Here is a 25728-nt window from a genome sequence, read left to right as displayed (position 1 = left end):
TCCTCACTTGGTCAAATGCTGTTCTTCTAGAAACCTGTTCTGTAAATGGGAAAGCTGACACCAGCTGCTTTTGAGAGTTCATCCAAGCCTCCTTGGTTCATATAAAAACATGATTTGAGTGTCCATTGTGTACAGGGTCTGTGTGCCAGTGGGCAGGGTACCAAAGAAGAGAAAATGTCTCTAACTTCAGAATGTCATAGCTCTAGTTAACATACAAACATAGTAAACATACATAGTTAACAAACATATGTAATTAACACACATATATAGTTAACGTACAGAGTTACAAACATACATGGTTAACAAACAAAGATACAAACCTGCCAGCACTCAGGTGCCTGGCAGGAGTGGGCCTTGGCAATGTGTAAGCCCACAGGAGAGGAGCCAGTGTCCTCTTTGTTCTGGGGATGCTCCTGAGGACATTCTGGCTGGGGAGTTGGAGGTGGGCTCCAGGAGTCCAGGCACATCAGGTTCTGGGCCTCCGCCACTGCTCCCCCTGGGGATAATTAATGACTATATAATGTGTGTTATGTTGATGAAACTGGGGTAGACAGGATTCTGATCATGGACATGTCTTTGTTGAAATAATAATATATAGTCCTGGCCTTTATGAGCTCATTAAGATGGCAGTGATTGGAGTTCCAGTTGTGACTCAAAGGTAATGAAACCTGATTAGTATCCATGAGGTTGCAGGTTTGATCCCTGGCCTCACTCAGTGGATTAAGGATCCTGCATTGCTGTGGCTGTCACGTAGGCCCAAAGTTGCAGCAATGATTCAACCCTTAGTCTGGGAACTTCCATAGGCCATAGGTGTGGCCCTAAAAAGCCCCCCCCCAAAAAAAAATGGCACTGATGAAGTTTCCTAAGAGCTGAGGGTTACAGGCCACTGTAATGTACAAATGGTCCAAGGACATCTTTGCACTGGGCTTTTTGACTTACACCGTGACCACTAAAACCTCCATGGTCACCCAGGAAAGAGACGTATGTGGAGAAAATAGAAGATGACATACAATGATGGAAGAGGAGTGCCCCAGATCCAGATGGACAAATAACTTACAATCCACTTTTTTTTTTTCTTTTTTAATCACCCTAGAGCCAGTGCCCCGAAAATTCCTTATGATTTAACCATCACGGACAGCAAAAATAAGACAACCACTGTGAGTTATGTGCACAACACCCTGTCTAACCTTTATGGCTGGATGGCTCTGCTCTTGGATCAGGAGACCTACTCACTGCAATTCGACAGCCCTTGGTCCAATTGCTCTTTGCAGGTAACTCCAGCATCCACTCACTGGTAGTTTTCATTTCCCATATTTCCTTCCTGTGAAATCATTGGTTTGCAGGTTAGCATCTTCCGGTGCTGATCAAGGAAACTGCGGCAGCATTTTGAGCAGATGAATGTCACCTGAATTCAAGATGTGTTTGTTTTTTATTCTAAACTTGAAAATTTTAGAATCTGTTTAAATTTTACCTTGAACACAGAATGGTTCTGCCTACAAATTTAACTTTATTGAAACTGTGAAAAACAGTTTCTAAGCATCTGATAGAATTGTTGTCTTATGTTATGAATTGGGAACCAACTTACCCTGAGACGTATTTGTAGCCAAGAGAAAATGTCTTCACAAGGCATTTTTTTACATGGCACACTGCCACCTTGTGGTCAAAGGTTAACTTGCATATGAAGGTCTAGCCTTGTTTTCCAGTTGGAATCAGATGGTTAGAGGGAGGGAAGGTAGGAATAACCATGTGGAAAGTGGGTGCATTTTCTTAAAGACTCAAGCCAGTGGACTTCCTCAAGCTTCTTTCCTTCCTTTTAACTCATTTCTTTCTTCCTGTCTCATCACACACAGTCTCCCTGAAGATCATGGGAGCAGGTCTTAAGGAGCTGGAAGCAGGCATAGATCTGAGGAATTGAAAGCAGAATCCTTTTGATCCTCTCCCCCAAGGCTCTCAGAAAGGATGTGAACCCCTCTCCCCTTCCCTTGAGGTTCGCATGAGAACATTCTGGAAAGGCGAAGGCAGGAGAATGGTGACTCTGGAGGTGGATGCCTGGGTGTCTATCCCAGATCAGCATTCTCCTGCTTTGTGATGGGAAAGTTCCTGAACTTCCACCTGCCTCAGTGTCTTCATCCATAAAATAGGGCTGTACCAGCAATAATCCCTAGGGTCTTTCAAGGACTGAACGCCTTGATAGCAGTACTACCTGAAGATGTAGCAAGAGCTTAGCAGTATTAGCTATTACTCTTATGAATAGATAGCACTCCTATCATTGTCTGCCTGTTCGAGACTTGGCGAAACCTAGAAAGGAATTGGAGACGTGGTCTCTTCTGTCTCTTCTAGCCATTTGACCTGGAACAAGCTACCTTGCTTGTCTGAGCTTGGTTTTCTCCTCTGTTAATGGAGATGATTCAACCAGAAGTAAGTAGGATTTTCAGTACTCAGATTGTAGGATTTTATAGCTTTAGTTATGAATTTATTATGGAATAGATTTAAGTTAGCCCACTTTCCACATGAAGAGTAGCCAGTCTGAACTGTCTTATTTCAGAAGGACCCCATCTGAATTCTTGGGAACTCGTTTTTGGGAGGGGAGACTTCCTTTCTAAATGAGCCTTTTGTTCTTTTCTCTCGCTTCAAGTACTCAGCAACATTTGACAACTTTGCTCCTGGGAATTACCTGCTGATCGTGCACACAGACATGCCTTGGCCTCACCCTGACATCCTTGTAGGGTGCGGGAGTCAAGTGGGGCGAGCCCTCCCATCTCTTCCATCACCTGGTCAGGACCAAGGCTGTGACTGGTTCTTCCATAGCCACTTGAGACAACTCACCTATCTGGGTAAGTACAACTGGATGAGCATGTTGATGGCACATAGTCAGAAACCACTACTGACTTTTGAATTTCAAACACTGGTGCTGCGAAGGGATGAGAAACTGAAAGTATCCACGGGGTGTTAGGGTTAAACAGCCAGTCCCTGAAATCAGATGCCTGCATTTAAATCCTAGCTCCAGCACCTGCTAGGTATGAAACACGGAGTAGGTGTTCTTCCTAAGCCTCAGGCTCCTCATCTGGAAAATGGGATAATAAAAGGATTTACCCAAAGGATAGGACGTTAAATCAAGGAAAACATGGAAAATTCTTTAGCAGAGTGTTAAGCCCAGAGCAAGTACTTAATAAACTTTGTTTTTTTTTTTTTTTTTTTTTGCTTTTTAGGTATGTACCCATGGCATATGGAAGTTTCCAGGCTAGGGGTCGAATTGGAGCTACAGCTGCCAGCCTACACCACAGCCACAGCAATGCCAGATCCAAGCCACGTCTGTGACCTACACCACAGCTCACGGCAATGTCAGATCCTTAACCCACTGAGGGAAGCCACAGACCGAACCTGCATCCTCATGGATACTAGTTGGATTCATTTCCGTTGCGCCACAATGGGAACTCCTGTAAATATTTTTAACTCATGTTAAGGTAGTGTTCATGCGTAGAAGGATCAACTTCACATGTAAAAACAGGGTGGCTGGTGATGCTCAAAGATACAAGGAACAGCAGAGAGTAGAGGGCAACAGCTACAAGAGGGGATGAAGAGTGTAGTGAAAATGGAAGAAGAGTAGGGAGGCCTCGGAAGGAAATCTGGGGAAGGTGAGATGCCCTTGTGGAAGGGTATCTAAGGACTAGGGATGGGCCATCTCATCTTGTGTCCGATGCAGCATAAGGGTGACGGGTCTGGGAGCCTCATTTTATAGGACTAGAAACCCTGCTCGTGATTGCAGAGTAACAGGGGCCCAAAGGATTCCTTTACCTTTTCCTTTTGAGGTAAAAAGTAGATTTATTGAGAGAGATAGACAGGGTGTAGGCCAGCTCAGAAGGCAAGAGCAGCCTAGAAGATAGACATTCCTTAGATGGAATGTGGTCCATTTCAAAAGGCAAAAGAGCAGCCCTGAAATATGAGGTGGTGAGTTTTTACGGGCTGGTCATTTCACAGGCAAATGAGTGGAAGGATTATTCCAATTATTTCAGAGAAGGGGCAGGATTTCCAGGAAGTGGGCCACCATCCACTTTTTGGCCTTTTATAGTCGACCTCAGATGGTCATGGAGCCTGTGGGTGTGTCATTTAGCTAAAGTATATCATGATGAGCATGTAATGTAGCTCAAGGTCCCCTGGAGGTCAAACCTTCCACTGTCTTAGACCTAGTTGGTTCTAACCAGTAAATGTCATATCCTCAATGACTAGACTATGTCCTTCTTTTAAAGGTTGTGCCCTGCTCCCTTTCCTATCTCTTTATTGTGCATGTTTCATGGGATCCTATTGTGTGGGTCAGAGCCATAGATTTCTTTTGACTTCTTGGGGCTCATCTCATGTTTCTTTTCCATATTATTTCAGCATTGGTCACTCTGAGCACCACAGTGTCCACTTATCTATAGTCACTCTAGCCAGTGTGATCTCTGAGGAAAATCCAGCAAAATTAGTCTTTATTTATTTATTGCCTCTTTTTTTTTTTTTTTTTGGGCAACACCTGTGTCATATGGAGGTTCCCAGGCTAGGGGTCAAATCAGGTCTACAGCTGCTGGTCTATGCCACAGCCATAGCAATGTGGGATCCAAGCTGTGTCTGTGATCTACACCACAGCTCACGGCAACGGTGGATCCTTAACCCACTGAGTGGGGCCCGGATCAAACCCGCATCCTCATGGATACTAGTCAAGTTTGTTACTGCTGAGCCACAACAAGAACTCCCAAAATGAGTCTTTAGAATGATGATTTTGTTATAAATTGGTCTTAATAGATCCTGGTGGAATTCAGATGCATGGCAAGCATGGCAAGCCGCAGCCTCTGCCAGATTTGGCCCTAGGGTTTAGAGAGCTGGCAGGCATCCTGAGTTTCTTATCCCTGTCACTTGTGCCTAGCCACATGTCAACTGGGTCTGAGTACACTGGAGCCCTGGGACTATTACATTTCAATAGCACCAGAGAGGCGAGGAGGATGGGGCTTCCTGGATATTCTTAAGGTCTTTGTCAAGTGGATTGTGGTATACTTTATTTGCACTGAATTGTGCCATTCAGATTTTATTTCTGATTTGATCCATCCATAAATGTAACCTAAAACTGTAAAAACTCAGGATGGACAGAGATCTCTCAGACTGTCTTGCCACGAGAGTCAAGTACAGCCATTAAGTCAAAGGAAATAGTTGCCGTTAACTTTTAACTCTAACGGTTCACTTGATGTATATTCTGAAACAAAATTTTAATTTCAAATTGCTCTGGTTTTATTACTTAGCATGCTTCTGAGGAGCCTGTCTTGCCCATCAATCGGATTTTGTTCATGAACTGCCAACTAATTTCAACAGTCACATGAGCCAAGCATGATAAAGGAACACTTGTAGCATAAAGAAAAAAAAAATCAAGTCATGCAGCTACAGATTTTCTTTCCCTTCGATAGCATTATTTATTGAATTAATAGTACATTATAGTCGTAGACTATATTTACACACATGCCAATGAACATCTAAATATACATGTAGGAGTTCCTGTCATGGCTCAGCAGAAGCGAATCTGACCAGCATCCATGAGGATGCAGGTTCAATCCCTGGCCTTTCTCAGTGAGTTAAGGATCCGGCATTGCCATGAACTGTGGTGTAGGTCATAGATGTGGTTTGGATCTGGTGTTGCCGTGAGCTGTGGTGTAGGCCAGCAGCTGTAGCTCCGACTCGACCCCTAGCCTGGGAACCTCTGTGTGCCTTGAGTGTGGCCCTAAAAAAAAAACAACTATATATATATATATATATATATATACACCTTACATGTATATGTGCATGTATATGACGTAGATAAATATTTCAGTATAAACCATTTTTATCAGGCAGATGGCATTTATAATTAAAGATTCTTTGTATCAGAATACCTCAGTATTTTCACTTTCGAATCATATGAGTTGGGTAAGGACTAGGAAATCACAGAGGGTTGATGGAATGTTTCATAGAGTTGGAGACCCTGGCTCCTTGGACAGGGTTCCTGGTGCTCCAAGCAGTGGCTTCTGTGGTCATTTGTGTCTCCTCTGTCCTCTGAAGGATTGGAGTAGATGGGTGGCCAGAGCCACTTCTGTTTCCATTCCTGGACGTGGGGATGCAGGAGGAAGAGAGGCTCACAGAGGACCTCTAGGGGGGAGTCCCATGCCGCCATATTGGGTTGTGTGGATGGGATACGACTTTGGGTACCCTCTGTGTACAGCTTACAACATCACTAGGACGTGGATGATGAGGCTACCATGTTTTCCATAGACCAATGCTGTAATGGCAGGGAGGAAGTTGTGGCTGACACTTCAAAGAGACTACAAGCAATAGCATTCCAGTAACATATTGATTTTTTTTGTTGTTACTTTCATTTAATTTTTTTTTTTTTTGGACCAAGTGACTTTATAGGTCTGGGATTGGGATCCTTTACATAAAATACATTTAATCTAAAAAGAGAAGTCGAGACCTCACAGTCTATGTGAACATATTCCTGGAATTAAAAAAAAAAAAAAAGTGGGGAGAGTTGTGTATGGCGAAGTTTCATTTTACTGCAGGGAATCTGCTTGACCTTGTCTATGTCCAGTGAGTTTCCTGTCAGGCTTCAGGGGACGGGCATGTGGGGACCCTGCTCCTTTCCCTGCTGGCCTTTCATTCCAAGTCCTGCTTCATTGAGAGTTGGCTGCATTTCACTCATTCCTTGACCACTTCTAAGCGGGCCGTCTTTTGTATTGTTTGCTTGCAACTCTACCACATCCCCCCACCCCGAGAGAGGAAGTTTTAAAAAAATCACAATTATCTTCATTTCCTCCGTTTGGCTACTTGGTGTGTTATTTAAGACGCCTGAGTAATCTCTGACCCAGCTGAGCATGGCAGAGACCGGAACCCAGGCATTCTGGCTCCTGGCCATGAATCTCTCCACTAGGGTGTGCTGCCCACTCAGTAATCACTGACCGCTGACCAGAAGGGTGGAGGGTGGGGTGTGCCAGGCAGGGTTATGGGAGAAAACTTCTCCCTGATCCCCAGTGACCAAGAAAAAAATTCCTCACATATAATTTTGTTTGACCCTTGCATTTTGCTTCTTTACCAAGGCGAGTTTTATTTTTGTTCAATAAATGTCTTTACAGAATGGAAAGTTCTTTGGAAAGCTCATGACCAGAGTTTAGGGCTTTGGGTTTTCATCAGTGCCTAGCTGGCTGCTTTACCTGGGGCCTGGAATTATAAATGCTTAATGCTTTTGCAGCTGCATCTCTACAATGAAGTCAAGAATACTTATCTTGGCATTCCTGTCATGGCTCAGCAGAAATGAATCTGACTAGCATCCATGAGGATGCAGGTTTGATCCCTGGTCTTGCTCAGTGGATTAAGGATCTGGCATTGCCGTGAGCTGTGGTGTAGGTCTCAGATGCAGCTTGGATCTGGCTGTGGCGTAGGCCAGCGTCTATAGCTCCGATTCGACCCCTAGCTTGAGAACCTCCATATGCCACGGGTGCAACCCTAAAAAGACAAAAAAAAAAAAAAAAGATACTTACCTCTTGGAATTGTGGTACCAAACATCTTCTGGGGTGATTAGCGTGATTATATTTTCTCAGTAGATATTTCTCTAGAATGTTTCTTTTTCTTCCCCCAGCAGTTTAGCCATCTCAGGTGCCTTGAACTCAGTATAGCCATCATAACTTATCTGAAAGAGTCTCCTTCTATCTTCCTGGACTGGAATTTGTGAGATAACAAATTCATGATACCAGGACATCTATGATATATAGGTCCCTTGATTGAAACTTAATGCCACTTAAACAGTTGTTAACCCACAATGGGTTAACCTTGCTCTTTGAGAAATCTCTCTTGGGGAGCTTGGTTCAGGTTGCCTTTCAAAAGCCCCTGAGACTTCTGCCCAAGGAGCCACTTACAAAACAGACCACAAGTATTTGTGTGCGATAGTTTGTGTTAGCCTCCCAAAGGGGCAATATTTGCTTTAATAAACTATTATGAGTGGCAGTTGCCAACTGTCCCTCCTACACCATGCCGGCGAACGGGCCTGACTATAGGACAAATGTGCCTTTATATCTTCAAAGTCAGAATCCAATCCATCCAGCCTGTTTTTCAGTGTGTGTGGTTAGATTCACTAGCACTCCTGTCTCTGCCTAATGCAGCCAGTTTCCCACTGCCTCTGTCCCTGCTGGGTTTTTTTTTTTTTTTCTTCCAGGGATGTTTCCGTTCATGGTGAACTATTTTTATTTTTTAGTTACATTAACGCTATGAAATAATTAGTCAGCTAATTAATCTGGTTTACAAGCTTTGTAGGATTCTTCAGCTGTCAGTCAGGCCCAGGCCCGAGGCCTCCATCTAGTCTCAGCTCTCCTGCCCATGTGATTCCCTGTTGCCATGGCTACTGGCTACATCTGCTGACACCCCACTCTCTATTTATTGCTTAATTAAGAATTTCACGCTCAGCCCTTATCTGCCTCTAAGAACAAGCGCACACTGTTAAGAAATTCCGAATGGAGGCCCGGGCACAAGGAAAGCCTTTCTTGCGGGCTTGGCTGGATGGAGCCTCTCTAACGATCTTCTCGGCAACCCAGCCGCCACCCTTCAATCAAAAATCATTAAATGGGCCAGAGATAATGAGCATGGAGCGTATCCAAAGCAGGATGTTTGCTTGGTCCAAAGGAGGGAAAGCTGCTAGGCCCCATGCTCTGCTCCACTTCAAAGGAAGATGAGACCCCTCATCACTGGGGCCTGATAAAGCCTCATTTGTTCTGGGCTTGACTTATGCAAAAGGTCTGGTATGTCAGAGTCCCATCTCACAGACGTGGGGTTCCCTCCCACCCCCACCTCTTGCCTCCACCTCCACCGGCCCCCTCCCTGGCCTTCCTCACGCTCGTGGGTCAGCACTTAGGCAGCTGAGTCCCCCAAAGCATCAGGCGGAGCGTGTAATCACTGACTCCACGCTGACAATGGCCACTTGTCGGGGGGTGGCCAGGAGGAGGTCTTCGTCACAATGGGGGCACGATTATTGCAGCTGCTGGGGAGGGCTATGCTTCTTCCTGTAGAAAGAGAATAGGACTTGCCCCGAACAGGAGGACGAGGCTGGGGGAGGCGGTGGGGGTGGAGAGGGTGGAGAAAACAGTCTTGGGTTGATTATTCATATTCCGACTCTCGGAAGCCTGATGCGGAACCAGTGGGGTCCCAGCAGCTGCTCCTGTTCAGTCCTCTCCTAATAATTGTACATTCTGTCCGGGGTCAACTTACTTTTGACCCTGTCCTTTTATATTGGTAAGAGGCTCTTTCGGGCACACTATTGGGTTGTGGCAGGGTGCATTAAACACTCACAGCCCCTTCCCCTCCCTTTATCCCCCACCCAACCCGCAGCCGGTGATAAATTCATATCAGATGCTGAGCCATTCAGCGCCGCCCTCCTGAGTTCACACAGTCCCCCCCACCCCGCTCATGCCCAGCGATGCAGCAGAGCTGGGATATTGTGTGAGGGCGACAGCTGAGAAAGTCAGCCTGCGAGGCTCAGTGGCTCCCATGTACCACCTTCCTCTGAACAGGCTGAAAAAAAGACACGTCTAGCCAGGCCGGCCAATGCTCATTTCCAAATGTCACCCTCACCAGGATAAAGGCAGGCTCTTTGGCAAGAAGCCGGGGCTGTTGTCCACAAGGGCAAAAGGGTTGTGGATAGAAAGACAGATGGACTTTATTGTCTGTACCCGCTGCCCCAGAGAAATCAAGTCCCATCGCGCACAACTTGGGAGATTCTAAATATGAGGAATGTCTTCCTAAGTTTGCAGCTAGGCGACCGTGGATACTGCCTAGGTTTCTCTTAAGATCTAGGAAGCTGGCATGGGGCAGGATGTTGCCTCGACCCTTCTGTTCTTCAGCTGTTCTAGAAAACTCCATGCAACACCTTGAGAAGAATTTTTTTTTCTTTTCCTTTTTTTTTTTTTTTTTTTTTTTTTTTTTGGGCTGCACATGCAGCATATGGAAGTTCCCAGGCTAGGGGTGGAATCAGAGCTACAGCTGCTGGCCTATACCACAGCTCACAGCAACACAGGATCCTTAACCCACTGAGGGAGGCCAGGAATTGAACCAGCATCCTCATGGATACTAGTTGGGTTCCTTACTGCTGAGCCACAATGGGAACTTCCTTGAGAAGGAATCTTGTTAGGATCTAAGGAGAGAGGACTCAGCTGGCTCCCCAGAGCTCTTTGGGAGGAATTTATGAACAAAGCAGGATCATAATCCTTCGAAACTCTGCAGCCATTCCCATGCTGAGGCCCTCTAAGGCAATCTATAGCATTCTAGTTAATAAATTAATTTACATTCTTATAGGAAACTCATTCCTCAAAGATCCCCAAGGATTTGTACCGGTAATATAGAGGACTGACATCTGGGAAATGCATGAACCTTTATGGCAAAAATGTAGAGAATGGAACAAGGGCTCTGGTTGTGGAAAGGCATTTTGCCTCTCAGTTTCAAGCCACTTCTGCAAAAAGGAGAAGGAGAAAAGAAAAGAAAGAATGAAGGAAGGAAGACTCAGAAGTCAGAATCAGGTATTTTTTTCAGGGAATCCCTCAAGATTAAGGTGCTAATTCTCAGGGATGCTGGTGGTTGGCCTCAATTCATGCAGATCCTGGATGGTCTAACCAGAATCCCAGCTTGGCTTTTCTGAATCTATTTCAGTGTTTTTTTCTAGGATGCTAGTGTTTTGTTTTAATCCACGCTTATGTCCCTGCCCTTGTAAACCAATTCTTCCTTCTTTCCTACAAATAGATATAGGAGAAACCTGAGCCTATGGATTAACTCTGTTCTTCTTGAACCTTACATATTTGAGTACCACCTTTACACCTGGTCACATCCTTCTGCTACCTCTACTATTTTTGATGTTTTTCTTCAATAAATTCCCATGTAGCCTTATTTTTAAAACCAATCTCTTATTAAGAAATAATGGTTATAATATCATGGGTTAAATGACCTACTGGGTTTATCTGAAATGCATTAACATTCATAACTATTAAAGTAAAACTTTTAGGAGTTCCCAAGTGGATGAGTGGGTTAAGGACCCAGTGTTGTCACTGCTGTGGCACAGGTTCAATCCCTGACCTGGGCACTTCCGCCTGCTGTGCGTGTGGCCAAAAAATTAAATTAAAATAAAACTTTTATACCATTAATATCATCCCATCACATTTTGTGTTTTGAGAATACACTGTGGTCTTCAAGTTTTTTGGTATAATTGATGAAAAGTAAGAATGGTGAATATAAGGATCTCTGTTTTTTTTTTTTATCTGGGTTTCTCTCCTCATCTGCTAAGAACACCTGCCTCTGAGAACAAGCCACATTTTTGAGAGTATGGTATGGAAAAAGTTGTAAAATTCCTTCAATACGTGCTTTCTAACTGTGCCTCATGGGCAAACAGCTGGAATGCTTGTTCCCGGGCCTGGGAGCTCTGGTTCTGTAGATCTGCACATGGCCCAGGAATCACACACACCCTGTGCAAGCATGGAAAATATTGCTCCAAGTCAGAATAACAATTGCTATTGTTCTCTGAGTTAATTAAGAAGGTTTAATTGAGCTAACTCTCAGGACTGGTTAATGCAGATGGATCTGTCAGCATCTTGATCAAGTTCTTTTGCACTTAAAAAACTTGAGTGAATGTTACTGGAAATAGTAGAAGACTCACAGGTATTCTCAGTATTTTATTCCTTCCTTTCTCTTTCTGTCTGTTTTAGGAAGTTCCCAGGCTAGGGGTTGAATTAGAGCTTTAGCCATCACCCTGTGCTACAGCCACAGCAATGCAGGATCAGAGCCGCATCTATGATCTACACCACAGCTCACGGCAACACCAGATCCTTAACCCACTGAGAGGGGCCACGGACCAAACCCACATCCTCATGTAACCAGTTGGATTCATTACCGCTGAGCCACGATAGGAACTCCTCTCCGGATTTTCATACCATGTTCTTGTGAAGGTCTTGAAAAGACCCTGGGTGATGAGGACCCAGGTGACTTGATGGCTGTCTCCCTGAGGCTGTGGTCTGACTGCCTAGGGACCAGTTGACAAAAACACCTTCTCTGTGGCTGAGTCAAAGAGGCTAATTTCTAGGGAGAAAGGTGAAGTTCACTGAACAGGGAGGGAGAAGCAGAGCAGGACAGCCCAGGTGTGTGAGAAGTGGACAAAGAAGGCAAAAGAAGGTGAAGATGCAGAGAGAGGAGCAATCCAAGAGCTGGCCCATCAAGATGGTGCTGGGGTCTGGGTCCGGGGCCCACAGTGAGGGAGGGCAGGCATGAGTTGGGGTGAAATGGGATGAAACTCGCAGACACAGAAGGAGTTGCTCTTTCTTGTTTTCTCCACGTGTCCTCAGTGACTGACTCAAGCCATATAAATGTGGGCTGAACGAGAGGTCCTAATGTATGCACACTCCTCAGTGGCAGAGTGAGCCTAAGGATAGAATGAAGAAGAAAACAGGAAAGGGATCAATTACTAAGGTGCCAGGTGCTTTTCTTTTTGGATAGATGGGGACTCTCTTTCTCTCCAAAATTCCAAGAGAAAAATGGGACCTGCTCTGGGAGAGAATCAATTCATTTTGCTCTACCCCTGGGCCCTTATGAGAACAAAATTGGCCAGCATATAGCTCCGGCAGGCACTTGAGTCGGATCTAAATGAGACTCTCCTACCTCTTAGCAGGAGCCCTATTCTTACACGTTTCTCTCTTTCTCCTGGATGTCTGTGTTTAGAGCAGACTTAGATCATATAGCACTCATCAGAAAAATTGGGCCATAATTGACCCTAAGACTTCTTTTCTTTTTGAGGACCAGCCAGCTATTCTTGCAATCTGGGAAGGATCAACCGGCAGTGCGGCTCCACTGATAAACAAAGGAGATTAACGGTTCTCGTATTACAAACACAAAATCAGAAATCAAAAGCACTGAGAAAACATATGTACAGTATCACAGCTTGTGTTAGGCTCTTAAGCTCTTCCCAAGTCAATACCTTTATTCTCAAGTGATTTTTATCCTTCTCTGTATTTATCCAAATTGGAAACGACACTGCATTTACACTGTCTTTTATAGAGTCAGAGGCACTAAGAGAACTTTGGCGGATCTGGATACATTGCTCACAGCTCTGAATTCTAGGGCTCATCTTGATTTAGGTGCAGCTATAAAGAGAGTAAAAATATATTTCTTGGGTTTTGTTAATGACTCCTAGAATAATGTTCATGTTGTAATAACAGTATCGATCTTGGCTAACATGTATTGTTTGTGTCAGGTTACCTGGATTATCTCATTTTTTCTTCCCAATCATGAGATAAGGTAGGAAGTACAATGATGCCCACTTTCAGAGGAGGTGGGAGAGTTTCATAACGTGTCAGGTGTCCACATCTAGGACCTGGTAGACCCAGGATTCAAATCCAGGCTGCTGGACCTCATGCTCCCCATCCACTCTCTCAGCCCAGAGGTGGTGTTTGGGAAAAAGCAGGTCTCTGAGCCTGCGCATCTGCTCAGAGCCAGCCCCAGCAGGGCATGGACAAATGCCGGTGCAGGAAATCAGACCTTTCTGATTTTTCCAACTTTTTGTAGCTTTGCTGCATTTCCTCTGATATCAAAACGTCGCTTCTGAGATTGAATGGTATGCACACACTTCCTTTTCCATGTGTGTCTTACTTTCAGTGTCAGCTTCGGGAAAGAGCTTGCTCTGGAGGTAGGGGCCGTTTGTGCATCTGTAGAGGCTGAATAAAGCCATTGTCCTCAGGGATTGGAAGCCACCAGTACAGACGTGACAGCCCACTGAGCCAGGGGGTGTTGGTTCACCAGGAACAGGCCCTGGCTAGGGGCTGCAGTGGATGAAGATAATGGGAAAGCCTGTGATGGGAGGCAGCTCTGTCCAGGGCTGCCGGTTTCTGTCTTCCGGGTAATCATCACCACTGCAAGTGACGGCCACATCCTCATCATAACTACAGGACCTGACACTCTAGTAGCTGGTGGCATCCTTTCCACCCAGGGGATTCTGAATACATTGATTATCTTCCCTCCACTTCCAGTTCCCTCCTTTAGTTTTTTTTGTTTTTTTGTTTTGTCTTTTTGCCATTTCTTGGGCCGCTCCTGCGGCATATGGAGGTTCCCAGGCTAGGGGTCGAATCGGAGCTGTAGCTGCCAGCCTACGCCAGAGCCACAGCAACGCAGGATCCGAGCCGCGTCTGCAACCTACACCACAGCTCACGGCAATGCTGGATCTTTAACCCACTGAGCAAGACCAGGGATCGAACCCGCAACCTCATGGTTCCTAGTCGGATTCGTTAACCACTGCGCCACGACAGGAACTCCTCCCTCCTTTAGTTAGTGGAGAAAATGTTTCTATTCTTTCCTCCCACCAACCATTCCTCTCCTGTGTATACATTATACTTCTTTTGGGTCAAACAAATCATTTTAAAATGGCTAGATGGGCTTTGAAAAACTCATTACACATGACTTTTTAACTTTCTTTACCTCAGTGGCTATGTCTTAAGGAAGCTAAAATCCTTGGAAGCTATTAACAAGGATGATTTAAATTTTTTATTGAAGTGTCGTTGATTTACAATGTTGTGTTAGTTTCTGGTGTACAGCAAAGTGACTCGATCACACACACACACACACACACACACACGAGAGAGAGAGAGAGAGAGAGAGAGAGAGAGAGAGAGAGAGAGAGAGCGCGCGCGCGGATAGCAGTAGGTCCTTGTTGTTTATCTGTTTTATATATAGTAGTTTGTATCTGCTAATCCCAAATTCCTAATTTATCCCTCCTCTGCCCCCTTTCCCACTCTGGTAACCATAAGTTTGTTTTCTGTGTTTTGAGTACAAGCATAATTTTTATAACATCCTTAAGTGAACAGACTTCCTTTACCAAATGATTCTTGGAATTTTTTTTTCTAATTTATCTTTCTTAGATTTTAATTCTATTACAATATTTAATTTCTCTCTTGTACAAGGGTATTCTACTGTTACAGACTTTGGTGCGTTTTTAGAAGTTATTTTGCTGTATTTGTTTTCTTTCTGATGGATTATTATTATTATTATTTTTTTTACTATTTTGTCTTTTCGTTCCTTTGAAAGGTTATTTCCTGCCTCCATTTGTTTAATTTGTTGCAATTTCCAGTTAAGTCCTGGCATCCAGAGTAGAGCAGTACAAATTTGGGGTTTCTAGGCTGGCCCATGAAAATTAGGTATCTACACGTCTGACAAAGTCTAGTGTCTTAAGGTACATAAGAAAAATCCCTCCCTCAAAGATTTAGGGACAGAGCTAAGGATTGAGGCAATCCTGAAGTCTCTCAATAATGTTTGCTAAATTGAGTGCGAGTTTGGGATAAATGTCACAGTATGGCTTTATAAGCGCTTTTCAAATTTAGAAAATATATAGATCAGTGTGAGCAGAAGTGAGTGAGTTAGACATTCCAGAAAGAGAGAGGCCATGCTGCACTAGTGGCTTTATTATTATTATTATATTAAAATTAGAAAAGTGGGTGAAATATGAATAGCATCAAGAAACATTGTAAGTGAAGCTTGGCAAATGGCGACAAAGCAGAACACGTGAAGACCACGTTGGCTACTGTGCCTGGGCTCAGACGGTGTCCAGTGTGAGGAGCAAGCCACAGACTCAGGCATTTTATAATGGGAACAATTTCCATTCAAGTGTAATGAATTTACACCATTCTGTCCGTTTCAGGTATACTGTATCGTGATTCTGCATTTTTGCAGATGAAAACCACTATAGGTTATTACAGAAAAATTGTAGCAGAGAAAAATGATTAAAATAAGAATAGAATCAGCGAGGTCTTATGGTGGGTGTTTTGAGAGATTATTTTCTTTGTAATGTTCTGAAGCCAACGCTTTGTAAGTAGAAAGAATGACCCCTGATCTCTTCCAGCCTATGACAGAGGAAAGGGCTTAGGGCTCCAGGGAAAGGCAAATGGAGAGCATGCGTGTGACCTGGGCCCCCTGGCTGCAGCCTTCAGCAGCTTGGGTCCTTCGCTGGTGGGAGGTGCTGGCCTGCATGGCATCCGGTAAGGCAGAAAGGTAATTAACCAATAAGAGACAAGGTGTTCCTGAAAAGTGGAGTTCGTGCACCTGATTACTAATTAATCAGGCGTGAGAGCACCTTGTAGATGCATTCACTATTTAATTATAGCAGCCTCTCTTGGCAAAGGAGCATATGTTCCCAGCTTAATCTACTGGTTTATACTGACATCAAATTGTCATTATCAGAAAGAATCAGGCCTTTTGATTATTTCCACTAATTTATTGAACACTTAAAATTAATGAACCCCAGGCCTTTTAAATGTGCTCAGTTGGTTTGGAAGATGGGAGGAGAAAGGGGGGTGGTGGTGAAAAGCCTTCATTAAAAGGACAATTTGTTCGGATCAAGGTAAAGCAAATACATTTCATGGGTGATCTGAACTCTATTGGTGAAAACCACATGAATTCTAAAAGCTGAGCCTTCAAATTGATGGAGAGGGCATAGGATATCAGGGGTGCCTTGCTGACCAGCGCTGACCTCCAAAGAACATATGGTTAAAGGATTTTTTTCCCTAATTATTTATGTGTCAATTCTCTTGGAAACCTCACTGCAATTATGTTTATTCAAATAAAAGCAATCAAAAGAAAATGTTGGGAATCAATTTTTAGACTCACTAACAAGGACTTCACTTAAAAATATTTTTTCATTTTTTTAATTGAAATGTAGTTGCTTTATGATATCACATTAGTTTCGGGCATATAGCACAGTGATTTGGTTGTACATATATATGTACATTTTCGAGTGTGTGTGTGTGTATGTGTGTGTGTGTCTTTTTAGGGCCACACTCAAGGCATATAGAAATTACCAGGAGAGGGGTTGAATCAGAGCTATTGCTGCTGGCCTATGCCACAGCCATAGCAACGTCAGATCTAAGCTGTGTCTGTGACCTACACCACAGCTCATGGCAATGCTGGATCCTTAACCCATTGAGCAAGGCCAGGGATTGAACATGCATCCTCATGGATGCTAGTCAGATTCATTTCCTCTGAGCCAGGACAGTAACTCTTATTCTTCATCTTATATTCGCTATATGTATGCTTTTTCAGAATCCTTTCCCTTACAGCTTATTGTAAAATAAGTATAGTTCCCTGGGCTTTACAGTAGGTCCTTGTTGTTTATCTATTTTATGGATTTTTTTTTTTTTTGACTTTTAAGGCCACACCTACAGCACATGGAAGTTCCCAGGCTAGAGGTCGAATCGGAGCTACAGCTGCTGGCCTACACCTCAGCCACAGCAACATCAGATCCAAGCCGCATCTGCGACCTACACCACAGCTCAGGGCAACGCCGGATCCTCAACCCACTGAGGGAGACCAGGAATCAAACACTCAACCTCATGGTTCCTAGTTGGATTTGTTTCCGCTGCACCACAATGGGAATTCCTGTTTATCTATTTTATATGTAGTAGTATGTATATATTAATCCCGAACTCCTAATTTATCTCTCCCCCACGCCCGTTCCCTTATGGTAACCATTGACCATTTGGGTTAGATTGAAGAGAATTTATCATAAAACCGTCTTTCTCACAAATGAATATTGTTCGTATTAAGATGGTCTTTGTATCACATCTAAGTTGTGGCTTTCTGTATTCAGTTTCAGGTGAAGGACAAATTCAAGTACTTCTCCAGGTGAGGGAAGGGGTGGCCCCAACTATTTCAGGTGAGTATTAATCCACCGAAAGGACTTGCCTGGTACTGCAGAACGTCTTCCAATCGTTTTATAAATTCTTCCCATCACATGGTTTGTAGGGCAGATGTCAGGCGTACAGCTTTTATGTCCGATAACTCTCTATTGTGTTACCCCTTCAGCTAAAATATATGTGCGGCATGTCAAAGAAAGATATAAGAATGGTGCGGTTGAAAACACTGAAAAGTAAGAATTACAACATGTAAATAAGCACATTTCATAAATTATGGACCATATGTGCACACCAAAGTCCAGATCTGCAGATGGGCCATTAGGCCCCCACCAAATGGAAAGAAAAATTTAGGGTATCTCAAAACTTTAATTGTTCCCAGTAATTTCAGGAAATCAGGGTAAACAAATCCTCCCCAAAAGTCAGATGGTTCTGTGAAATCTTTCTAACTCATAAAAGCTAAACTCTCAAAGACTAAATGACTCGTAAGCACCTTCTAATGTATTTCATTGTTTGTTTTTGTTTATCCTCAGTCAGTTTAACTATACATTTGCAGCAGGAATAAATCTTTTCAAAGGCTGAGCTTTCCTTTGATTTCCAGTGGCATGTTTGTGTTCTGTCAGAGAAGAGCCTAAGCTAATCAGAAAATGATCTAATTCCTCCATTTAAATTAATAAATAAACAAGGCAAAGGTATTGGGCTAAAACCATGAAGGAGAAGTCCTGGCCATCACTACTCCATGCTTATTGGTCTAAGAAGAATATGATGCTTTGTTTCTATATCTGTTTCTGAGCTGCCATAGCATTTGCTCTTTATGTTCCCAATTTTTTATCCCTTTTTTTCCTTTATGTGACTCAAAACGCTTTGTTTGTCGAATGCCTCTCATGTGAGATCTGGGAGGCTACAATGATAAGCAAGATGAATGGTCTTTGACTTCCTGTGATCCCCGGGGGGGTGTCAATCAAGTAACTAATTAAATGATTAAGGAGGACTTTTACTTTTTTTTTTTTCTTCTATGGCCACACCTTCAGCATAGGGACGTTCCCAGGCTAGAGGTCGAATCAGAGCTGTAGTTGCTGGCCTACGCTACAGCCACAACATGGGGTCCAAGCTGCATCTGTGACCTATGCCACAGCTTGTGGCAACACTGGGTCCTTAACCCACTGAGTGAGGCCAGGGATGGAACCCGCATCAGCACAGAGACTATGTCAGGTTCTTAACCTGCTGAGACACAATGAGAACTCCAAGTTTCCTTTAAAGGAAAGACATCTTAGAATTCTCTCCTCTCTGGATATCTTATGTTCAAATTCCCCAAGAAGAGATGCGAGCGGTCGGATCCGAGCCCATTTTGTGGAGAACCTACCTGTTTGAGGGACACTCATGCCAGGCCGCTTCAGAAGATACTGCACTTTCGTCAACATAACATGCCACTCAGCACTAAGTGTAAAGATTTCTGTGTTAAGGCCTCTTTGGAAGGACACTGTGGGTGGCTAGCACTCAGGTTTGTGCAGCAGGGGTCAATTTAACTTGGAGATGCTTTACTTGACCTGTCAATTACAACAAGCTGAATAAAGAGAAAGCAGAAACAGATTCACAGACATAGAGAACAGACTTGTGGTTGCCAAGGGGGAGGGGGAGAGGGAGAGGGAGAGGGATGGATGGGGAGTTTGGGCTTAGTAGATGCAAACTACTTCATTTACAATGGATAAGCAATGAGGTCCTACTGTACCACGCAGGGAACTATATCCTATCTCTTAGGATAGAATATGATGGAAGATAATATGAGAAAAAAAATATATGCATGTATGTATATATTTGTCACTTTGTTGTACAGCAGAAAATGACACTCCATTGTAAATCCATTATACTGTAATAAAAACATTAATATACAAGAAAAAGAGAAAGCCAATGCTTCACAGAGTTGTAGAGTAAGGGAAGGAGGCTCACAGGCTATCCTATCCAATGGCCTCATTTTAAGAATGAGGGCAGTCACATCAGTAGTCAGTGACTGAGCCTGGATGAGAACTCAGGTTTCTAACTCAGTCCACTGTCCTTTCTGCTATACCATATAAACCTAAGGTGTTCAAATTACCTTTTTTGCGTGTCTTAATTTGTGAGTTATTGAAAAGTAATTATATATAGCGAATTTTCCTAACCTGTGTAGGTTGGGACAGGCTATCTTAAGACACAGGGAGTTACATAATTAGTTTGTTACTGTTCCTTATATTCAAATATTTATTACTGTATTAAATCAAGCAAAGACATTGCTTAATTTCCATGATGGAGAATATATGCACCAATGTCAAAATTTAGATCTGGGTGTGTATTTTGTTTAATGGAGAGCTCTATAAAAATAATACAATTTTTTAATACCAAATATTCTTTAACCAAATAAGAATGGGAGGAGTATGTAAGGCATAAAAAGCATTTGGGGGAGTTCCCGTCGTGGCTCAGTGGAAACGAATCCGACTAGAAACCATGAGGTTGTGGGTTTGATCCCTGGCCTTGCATAGCGGATTAAGGATCTGGTGGTGAGCTGTGGTATATGGGTCACAGACGCAGCTGGCCTTGCTGTGGCTGTAGCATAGGCCAGCAGCCGTAGCTATGATTAGACCCCTAGCCTGGAAACTTCCCTATGCTGCTGTAGGCGTGGCCCTAAAAAGACCAAAAAAAAAAAAAAAAAAAAAAAAACGTTTTGGGTTAAGGTGTTCTGCTCTAGAGCCTTTCAGCTCGCTCAATCAATCATCTCCATTAAGTGTTCTGATTCGAAGGCAGGGTGGTATAGAATGATCAAATCCACTCATCATAACATCCCTTAGAACAGCTACCTTAAGATTTAGTTCGTTCAATTAAAGGCAGTTTCAGCCCCTCCCATAAACAAGAGTGAAGATGACAAAAGTGTTTGCCCAAATCTGTGATACAAAACAGAAGTGATTAAGGGTTTTTGAGGCCTGGAGTAGGGTTTTAAAGAACTTGGTTATTGCCTGTTGGAAATATCACTGGAAACAGGGACTTCTCTTGCTGGTCTTTGTGGTGTTAGTTAGGGGCCCCTTCAACAAATGCCCCCACCTTATCCCCACCTGGATAGTGAGGGTCTTGAAAAGGAGACAAAATTGGGAGAAAGGCATTATATTATTAGTTTTTATAAAATATTTCCAGAGCACCTTTCTGAGTAAGGCGTGTTCCAAGACATTGCTTGGTTTCCATGATATGGGGTATATTTCGTGCTAATTACATTGTCTATGATTTCTACTTGACCACAATTGACATACTTTTATATTACCCTGGGTTCCTAATTTAGACCATGACCACTGGAGAGTTGGGCTCAGGTAGACAAAAGAGTGTTCTCCATGGTTCTGACTTCAGGCATTTTTGTCTTTCCACACTGAAGTCTCCTGGAGCTCTCATAACCATCCTCAGATGTTCAAAAATGCCTCTGGATCGATGATGCCAAAATCCATCTCTCTGACTCAGAGCTCTTCCTCATCCTTCAGATTCACAACTATCCCCTGCTTGCTGTATGTCTCCACCTAGAGGCTTCCAGAACACCCCAAACTCTAAATAGCCCAAACTGAATTCGCTGATGTCTGTCTTAGGCATCTCCACCTGGCACCATCCGTTCTGGAAATCCAGGGTTGCCCTTGGTTCCTGAATCTATGTCACCCTTCCCACTCTGACCTCTGGTTATTTCTCCTGCCCTATCACTTGCCTCCTTCCAGCTCTGTGACTCAGTGACACCTAATTCTTATAGTTCCTCCATGTGATCTCTCATGTTTTCATGTTTTGCCATTGCTCGTGTTTATCCCTTTGTCTGGAATGCAGACTCACCCCCGTTACCTTGATAGGTCCTAAGCCTTTACAATGCAGCTCAGATGCTCCCTCTCCAGGAAGCCCTCCTGCCAAGGTCTCACTGCCTCTCTTGGTCAGGGACCATTAAAGAGAAGGCCTCTCAGTGCTCTACTCCCCTCCCCTGAAATATCTGCTTACACAACGCTCGGTACCCCTTTGGGGGCAAGAACAGCATTTTATTTCTTTTTGTGTCCCTATTTTTAAGGCAGTTCTGATAGAGAAGGTGCTCATTATTTATGTTTGTGAAATTAAAAAGTAATAGATGAGATTCCCCCTCCCCCAATAATGAGTTCTTGAATCTCACAGAAAATATCCCTAGTTGTAGAAGATGTCTTTCACGGAACAAATATATTTCCTTTAAAAGACCTAATTTCATTTATAGTTTAATTTGAACATTTTAGGTTAATGCTGAGTAAAAGAAGAACATTTGGTCAGTTGGTCATCTGTGAGCCTTTAAATCCTCCTCTTTTGAGATGATCTTTCTGCCCTTCTAACTCTGTACTTGGGATCACATTCCAGAAAAGAACGTGTGGGTACATTTTTGCCTGGTGTGGTGCCATCTCCAAGGAAATCATTAGATTTATACTTCAGTTTCCTGAAGAGGCCACTGGGATGGTTGAAAAGAAAACGGCATTTGATCATTAGGGGCAGAATCAATAAAAACCAGTTGTAACATATGAAATGTATGTAACTTACTGTAAGGAGAGGTGTTCTGACTATTACCCTGCCTTTAACATGCATGAAGGGCTGTGAGGAAAATCACACCCTTTGACTTAATGATTCCATTGCTAAGATTCTATTTTAAAAATAAATCACAATTATTGGCAGATTTGAATAATGATATTTAACACTGCATTCTTTATAATTTAAAAAGAATGTAGGAGTTTCCATTGTGGTTCAGCAGCGTCCATGAAGATGCAGGTTCAGTCGCTAGCCTAGCTCCATGGATTAGGGATCTGGCATTGCCAAAGGCTATGGAGTATGTTGCAGACATGGCTGGCATCCTGCGTTGCTGTGGCTGTGGCATAGGCCAGCAGCTACAGCTTTGATTTGACCCCTAGTTTGGGAACTTCCATATGTCATAGGTGTGGCCCTAAAAAAAAAAAAAAGAAAGGGACAAAGTCTAAATACCAAACATAAACATTAGGGATTAAATACATTATGGACTTTCTAGATGATAGAATATTATTTAGTCATTAAAATTATGTTTACAAGGAGTTTTAATTACATTAGAGAATGCATGTGAAAAACTGCTAAGTAAAATAAGAACTGAATGTAAAATTGTACATGGTAGGATCTAAATTGTATAAAAATGCTGAGATGTTCTCGAAGGAAATATAAATAAAAGGTTAATGGCAATTATCTGTAGGTGGTTAGATAGCAATGATTTTTTTTTCTTTTTCTTTCTATATTTGCATTTTCCAAATACTTCAGGATAAACATATGCTGTAATAGTTATAATAAGGGCAAAGCATAAATGTTTAATAATGACAGCAGACTATCTTTTCCCTAGAAGGGGAGGGAAAGTAAGTAGTGAATATTTATTTGCTTTATACCTGATAAATGTTTTTATGGCAGGTTATAACATATCTAAAGGCAATTACTTGGGGAAATGAAAATGTCATCAGTATCCTAATATAAGAGTAGAATTTGCAAGTTATCAGAGTGAATCGGATTTTCATAATTACCCTTGCTGTTTTTCTTTTGTTTTCCAGATTCTACCCCTGCACGTGAATCATCTATAAAATGGTCCCTCCCTGATGCGTGGGAAGGCGTGGAAAAGGGTTGGGGAGGACACGGTGGTACTATTCCAGGCTCTGGGGATGACGTCCTGATTTTACCCAGTGAGTGAAACCACACAAATATGGGCTCAAACACCACAGGCCAATTTAATTGGGGATTATCGGTCATTCATATATATTAAACACCACAGTAAAGAGTATAGAAATAAGTAGGCACTTATGTATACAACCTTCTCTTTTGGGTTATTATAGGAGAGGAATTTGATAATCCAGTAAAAAAACGGAAAAAAAAGTAGTTCAGCCTACCTTCATTAAAGGTGAGATAAATAGTCTCCATGTCCAAAGGAGTCAGACGAATCCACCAACTGGATAATTTTTCTAAGGTGTCAGAGAACGGGTGTACAGAAAATTCTAGTATCCTTATGTTTGAAAGACACAGAGTGTATGGAAAGAAGCAGTTTGCAAATATTTTCTTCTCTTTTGCCTTTGTGAATCTTTTAAGGACTGAGGAAAAGGACAAGGTCTTCTGTGGCCATGATTTTTCAAAGATGATGGAAAAGGAACAGATAAATGGAAAAATAAGTCTATCACGTATCATCTGTCTATCTGTCTAATCTATCATCTATCTATCTATCCATCTACCTACCTAGAAGTCTCTTTTTTGTTTACATAAGAAGGGAAAGATGATTCCACACACTATGCTTGTAAAACTCTTTTCTGCTTTTTTAAAAATTTTATTGCAGTAGAGTTGATTTATAATGTTGTGTTAATTTCTGCTATGTAAGGCAAAGTGACTCAGGACTAGTCAATATACACATTTACTGACAACTAATCGTTCTCCATATATTAACTAGTTTAATCCTCACAATAACTCGTCAAAACAAGGAAGACTATCACCCCTTTTTTTATTTGCGGAGAAATGGAGACCCAGGGCAGTTGGACTCAGAGTCACACAGTTTGCCATTCAGCAGAGTCAGGATTTTGACCCAGCTGTCTGACTCAGTCTAATTCTGAGTCAGTTCTTTTTTTTTTTTTTTGGTCCTTTTAGGTCCATGCCCATGGCATATGGAAGTTTCCAGGCTAGAGGTCCAATTGGAGCTACAGCTGCTGGCCAATACCGCAGCCACAGCAATGCTGGATCCTTATCTCATTGAGAGGGACCAGGAAGCGAACCCATGTTCTCTTGGATAGTAGTCAGATTTGTTACCACTGAACCACAATGGGAAATCATCTAAGTCCTTATTCTTAACCATTCAAATACCTTTCCTTTCTAAAAGGACCAAGCATACACAAAATGAGTGATGGTGATGTTTGCTTTATTTAGGATAGAAAATGAAGGCAGAAAGATCAAAACATACTGCCCACCTTCTAGGCATTGGAGGGGCGCCTGTGTAGCTGTGCACAGGGACGCGGATGGAGGGAGTGGGCTGACCAACACAGACTTAAACTATTAGTATCATCCCACTCCCCTACCATCCACCTCTCTCCATGGAGGATGGAACTTTTCGAATAAACAAGCTCATGAGTCATTCCTATATGGAAAGGAAAAAAAATCTGTTCTGTCTCAGCCATCTCTTTGATGAATCTAGCCAGTGGATTGGCCCTGGGCTATGGTTTTCCCCACTAAGCAAGCTGTTTCCCCCACCCCATGCAGGAAGCAAGAGAAGCTTTTGAAGGTTGCCAAGCTTTCAGTATCCTTTGGGACCTTTATGCTGAGCGAGGAGCGGTCTTAGCTGACTGCCTTGGCACTGCAGCTGACTCTATCCACCCTGGTTGCCGGGCCCCTGGCATTCTCCATCATCCTTCATTCCTTTGTTCACGGTCAGCTTGTAAGATAGACCTGGATTCTCCGTGAAACTGCTCTTAAAGAGCACAAATCAGTGCTTTGGAAAAAGGTGTGCATGTGTGCGTGCATGCTTGTGTGTGTGTGTCTGTGTGTGTGTGTTTGGGGAGAGGCCAGATATTGAATGTTTAAAGTATCTCCCACCACTGGTCCTTTCAGTATTATCAGGAAAATCAGAGAAGTGAAGATTTTTAAACCATGGAATTATTGTTCATTATTTCCTTTTCAACTGGGAAAATAAGTGAATGAAAGCAGATTTCTAATATATAATAAACAAAGTCCTTGCTTCTTATTGCCTTTTCTCTAAGAAGCCCTATTCTAACTCCAGTAGATGATCTTATAGTGACCATCATTTTAATTCAGTTTGGGGTCTTATGCAGGAGCTGCTCTGGCTTCCTTTCCCTTCTGATTTTTAGCAGACCCTGATATTTTGACCTCTGATGGACCCTGGGATTGAATTTACCTCCTCCTTCTTTTTTTGTCTTTTTTTTTTTTTTTTTCATCCTTTTAGGGCCGCACCTGCAGCATATGGAGGTTCCCAGGCTAGGGGTCTGATCAGAGCTACAGCTGCCAGCCTACACCAGAGTCACAGCAACGCCGGATCCAA

The 25728-nt window shown here is 42.9% G+C and overlaps 1 protein-coding gene across 10 annotated transcripts in view; it reads left to right on the top strand.

The window, feature by feature from the left end:
• PKHD1 (PKHD1, fibrocystin/polyductin) overlaps positions 1–25728 on the top strand; it is a 477788-nt gene that overhangs the window by 237865 nt on the left and 214195 nt on the right. For all 10 annotated transcript variants that reach the window (XR_002345756.1, XM_021098821.1, XM_021098820.1 and 7 more), the window contains 4 exons: positions 1094–1271; positions 2636–2834; positions 17645–17710; positions 23252–23380. Coding sequence is in view for 9 of the 10 variants with exons in the window: in XM_021098821.1 (XP_020954480.1) it covers positions 1094–1271; positions 2636–2834; positions 17645–17710; positions 23252–23380 (572 nt within the window). In the remaining variant the exon portion in view is untranslated. The remainder of the gene's footprint in view (positions 1–1093; positions 1272–2635; positions 2835–17644; positions 17711–23251; positions 23381–25728) is intronic.

The sequence above is a fragment of the Sus scrofa genome, chromosome 7, assembly GCF_000003025.6.
Source record: "Sus scrofa isolate TJ Tabasco breed Duroc chromosome 7, Sscrofa11.1, whole genome shotgun sequence".
In the NCBI taxonomy this organism is placed as follows: domain Eukaryota; kingdom Metazoa; phylum Chordata; class Mammalia; order Artiodactyla; family Suidae; genus Sus; species Sus scrofa.
Note: the sequence above shows the minus strand (reverse complement) of the source record. Positions and strands in the feature narration are given on the sequence as shown.